At 31.8% G+C, this 4,755-nt stretch overlaps 1 protein-coding gene across 1 annotated transcript; it reads right to left on the reverse strand.

Moving 5' to 3' along the window:
• Positions 1–3,274: 3,274 nt before the first annotated feature.
• On the reverse strand, positions 3,275–4,226 carry LOC145070742 (horcolin-like). Its single transcript, XM_079017705.1, has 3 exons — positions 4,165–4,226; positions 3,797–3,997; positions 3,275–3,716 (listed from the first exon to the last, which is right to left on the reverse strand). Exons 1-3 carry the CDS (start codon positions 4,165–4,167, stop codon positions 3,477–3,479), a joined length of 444 nt encoding a protein of 147 aa, XP_078873831.1. The 5' UTR covers positions 4,168–4,226; the 3' UTR covers positions 3,275–3,476.
• Between the last annotated feature and the right edge of the window lie 529 nt (positions 4,227–4,755).

Raw genomic sequence — 4,755 nt, forward strand, 5'->3', positions numbered from 1 at the left:
GACCTCTGTTCGAGAGCTTTGAAATAAAAGAATACTCCCCTCCTACCCGTGGACGTAGGTCATCTTGACCGAACCATGTAAATATTATGTCTTGTCTGTTTATAGTTTTACAAGTTATCTGCTTTACTTCCTAACATATACTTTCATTATTTGCAATTTTTACTATATTTAATTGTAGCATATTTATCACTACTTAACGTTTAATCGATTATCTAGTAGTGTGAAGAACACTTATAAAAATATGTTTTTATTTGACGTAATAGTGGACGAAAGAGAACATAGGTTTTGATTACATTGATCATATGAATGCCTTATTTGGAGAATGCAAATTACGACTTACGGGTGTTGATCACTGGGCCTATGTCGTTGTTTCTATTTATTTATTTTTCTTTATATATATATATATATATATATATATATATATATATATATATATATATATATATATATATATATATATATATATATATATATATATATATATATATGAAAATAAATATGGGTGACTTATAATACATCATAAGAAAAGGTTCTCCCCCCAAAAAAAAAAAGTTCAGTATGTGTACAAAATTGCTGATCAAGCAACCAATGAGTTAGGAAAACAAAAGGCAAATTCATGGTAGACGCATTAGCAAACAACCAAATCGAACATATACAATAACATGCATAAAGTTCACAACTATAGTTTCACACACATCATCTGAATCATCCCTAACATTTCTTAGTCATTCATTTACACTATCTTCACTATCATGTGAGTTGGTTTCATCAAACCCAAAATCATCATCTGCCTCAAATCTATCATCGTTGTGCGAAGGAAATGATAGATTTAAGAAGTTAGTCACTTGTGACTTTATCGGTTGTGATACATCAAAATTGCGAAGAAGATCTACAAAACCAGTATTTATGGGCAACCTTGTTTGTTAATGAGATATTTTTTCAATGCCAACAATAATTTTGGTTATTCTCAGCCAAATAATACATCACCTCTAAACTTGAATCAGTTATGAAACTTAAATTATTATATATGCCACCAAATTGGATACATAGTAAGATACTCAACTTATATGTTTTCTTATCACTTCAACATGTGCATAAATCAAATCTTTTAACTCGTCATAGCCCATTTTATGTCTAACAATATTTGAATAGGTTAGAGTCGATGGATCACCCATTGTGAATCCATTTTCAATCTACCACCCCAATATAAAGTGATCAAAAATGACCAATCTAGACTCATAATAATAATATATAGGAAAATGTCACTTCATAAACAATTATAAAATATAATAGATAAATTAATATTTCATACATAATATTTAAAATAAATATATACAAACAATTTTAAATAAAACATACATACCTTTTAATTAAGTGGCGAAGGAAATTTGATCGTTGAAGATGCAAAGATGAATGAAAGATGGAGGAACTTATAATAAGAAAATATCGGTTAAGGATTTTGAAATATGAAATGAATCTAAGTCAAAAAATAGTTGAACTTATAGTGTAAAAATTGGTGAAAGATTTTAAAATATGATGTGATAATTCATATAGTCATTTAATACATTATTGAAGTGTATATATTAAACATAACTTTTGTTTTTACTTTGGAGATATTAAACATATTAATTTTTGCTTTTCCTTTTCATTTACTTTTACTTTTACTTTTGGAGATATATTAAACATCTCATCTTGTTTTCTTTTGAAATAATAAATAAAACTTGATTTAATAAGATATTATAAATACTATTATATGATTTACAAAACAATATATTAATTCTATTTTGTTGTTAAGAATTAAAATATATAATTCATATAGTAATTAAGGTTAAGAAAGAAACACAAACAATATAACAAATGACTAAATACATAAATTATAAGGATTGGATTTGAAAACTAATTATATAATTTAGACAAAATTGCAAATGGTCCATGTGGTTTGCAAATTTTTGGGGTTTTATTCAAAACCTCGAGATTTTTTTTATAGTCCTTTTGGAGTGGTTTGTAGGTGAAATTAACCCATCCGAAAATTGAAATGACTATAATACCCTTGGGGTATTTATTTTTCATTTTTCTTTCATTTTTTTAAAATTTAATATTTATTTATTCATTTTAACAATTAAAAAAATAACAAACCTCTCTCTCTCTCTCTCTCTCTCTCTCTCTCTCTCTCTCTCTCGTCTGTGAAACCGACCTTCTAGATATATGCATCGATTGTGCCAAATATGCCTACCGGAAATTGACCCTCACAATCCATCACTGTCACCGTCGTCCTCTATATCCTCTTATTCTCCGACGGCTTCGCCTCTACAAACCCTACATCGACAAAAACGGCAACAAACCCGACTTAGTTCTTCCATCTTTCTCAGTTCGTCCTTCACTGTTCGCCCCCTTTCTCAAATCTACGTCCCTCCCAAACGACGAGTTGAAGATCGGAGTGGCAGTGTTTTCGAGTTGCTAAGGTTTGCAGTGTCTCGTTTATTCTTCAGATCTCTGACCAGACACTTACACTCCATATGTGACTCGACGAAGGCGGTGAAGGGGAAACCAGAGAAACCTTTTCTCTTTATGGAGGTTCACCCAGGACGACTTCATCTCCCTCCTTCTCTGACGACATTCTTTGAGAAAAAAAAAAACCTTAATACAGCCGCCCTTCTAGGGTTATCTCCGAGAATGTAATCTACCTGAGGTGGTGGGCGGAAGTTAAGCAATCTGAGTAGACAGAGAGGAGGAAAGAGGCAATGGTCGATCTCAGATTCATACACACACATATCGATTTCAAAAACGAAAACATACACATACAAATCAACTTTTGGGGATGAACATACATAAATAGTTTCCAGAACGAAACTTACACATGCATACATACATAAATAGATTATAGATTGGATTTATGGGTTTTCTTTCGAGTTTCATAAAAAGATTTAGATTTATGAAAGTGTGTTTGTTTTGAGCACTTTTGTTCTTGAGCACTTGTTTTTAAGGCCGGAGAGATTGAGAGTAGGTGTTCATGAGTGTATTATCATGTGTGTTTTGAGAGAGAGAGAATGATGTGGGTCCTCTCATTTTTTTAATTATTATAATGAATAAAAAATGTATTAATAAAAAATATGGTATACGTTTGAATGACTAAACTGTAATTTTCAAAGGTTAAAAGTAGAAGTTTTAAAAAGGGATGGTATTCTTTATGGTGGGGCCAAAAATAAATAATCTACTTTTATAAGACAATTTCAAAAAGCTATATTTTTAAAACAAGATTTCTTATAAGAAAAAAGAAAAATAAAACCTCTCCTTTTGATAGTATATGAAGACACCTAGTGCACAACAGCAGATAATCATATTGAGGAAACACGATACGATCTGAAAAACATAACACAACAATCTCACTAATACATCTCTCATGTTAATTTATTTTGACAATGGTACCACTTCAAACATCATGCATCCAAGCTGCAACACATAATTGGTCTGCGTTGCTAATGGGAATAATTAAGAATGACACTTAAAGAGTCGAGGTAAGCGCCATAGTTTCCGCTGAATCCACCAAACCTACCCTCACTGACCCGCAGCGAAAAACCAGTCCCCTCATTTGTGCCGTATGGCCCATGGCTCTTTTTGTTGGTCACGAAAGATAATGACCTAATCACAGTGTAGCTGTCAAATTCTCCCACAGTTCCACTAATGGCGATGAGGTTCTCATCGTCGCCTAGCGTAAACTGAAGATATACCAAAATAATTGATAAATGTTGTACTGCTATATATGTTTAGGACACAGATCTAATGAAAGCTCACATACCTTATAAGGTCCACCACCATCACCACCATATGTTTCAGAATGGTGTTTGACATTGTCATGATCAATATAAGTGAACCTGATGGAATCTACACAGGCTCCGGCGCTGATACGGATCTTGTAAATCCTACCATCGGGCATGAATGTCCAGGGATTAACTCCACCATTACCTCCCCATGGTCCAACCTGTACGCGGTTACCTACCTGCATATGAAGTAAAACATATATATATATATATATATATATATATATATATATATATATATATATATATATATAACTATGAAGTGAAGAAATCTTAGCAATCAAACAACGAAGTACACCAGGTAAATCTAAAACCAAATTTTCCCAAATATGATGAAAGAATATACCATGTTTGGTCTGAATGTATTTTCAAAAGAAGAGGGTAAAGTTGTTGTGGAAAGTTAATTCTACATCAGCCACATTACGAGCATGGCTATATATAGACATAAGCTTAGGGGTTGTAAAGTAAAATGGATTAAGATAAATTGTCTGGACATCCTATCGTATATCTAAAAAGCCTATCTTTGTAATGAATACATTAAAGTTAAAATTTATCTGTATGATTGGTAATCTCAAAAGATGACGATATGTGCTTCTGTCATCAATTTTTCAAAGTCTTGCATCATAGAAAACGCGGTTTTAATATCTTTTAACTGATTGGGTGAGAAATCCAATTGTTGTGGTAACAGTTTGTTTCCTCTATTTGAATTTATCTTTTCTTATTAATAGATGTTCTTTGAAAGAAAAACGACAAAAAAAAATCATTTGCACAAAGGTGGTATGGAAAACTATATTTGAATTAGCACATAGATGCTTCCATAGAACTTTCTTGATGAGAACGTCTCCGTTAACCCGATGCTATGATTTAAAAACATTGCCAACTTATCATGTACTAACTTTAACCTTTTTAAAGTTACATCTCCGATGGTTAGCCGTTT

This window comes from Lactuca serriola, chromosome 1 (assembly GCF_051521515.1).
Source record: "Lactuca serriola cultivar US96UC23 chromosome 1, Lser_US96UC23_V15, whole genome shotgun sequence".
Taxonomy (NCBI): domain Eukaryota; kingdom Viridiplantae; phylum Streptophyta; class Magnoliopsida; order Asterales; family Asteraceae; genus Lactuca; species Lactuca serriola.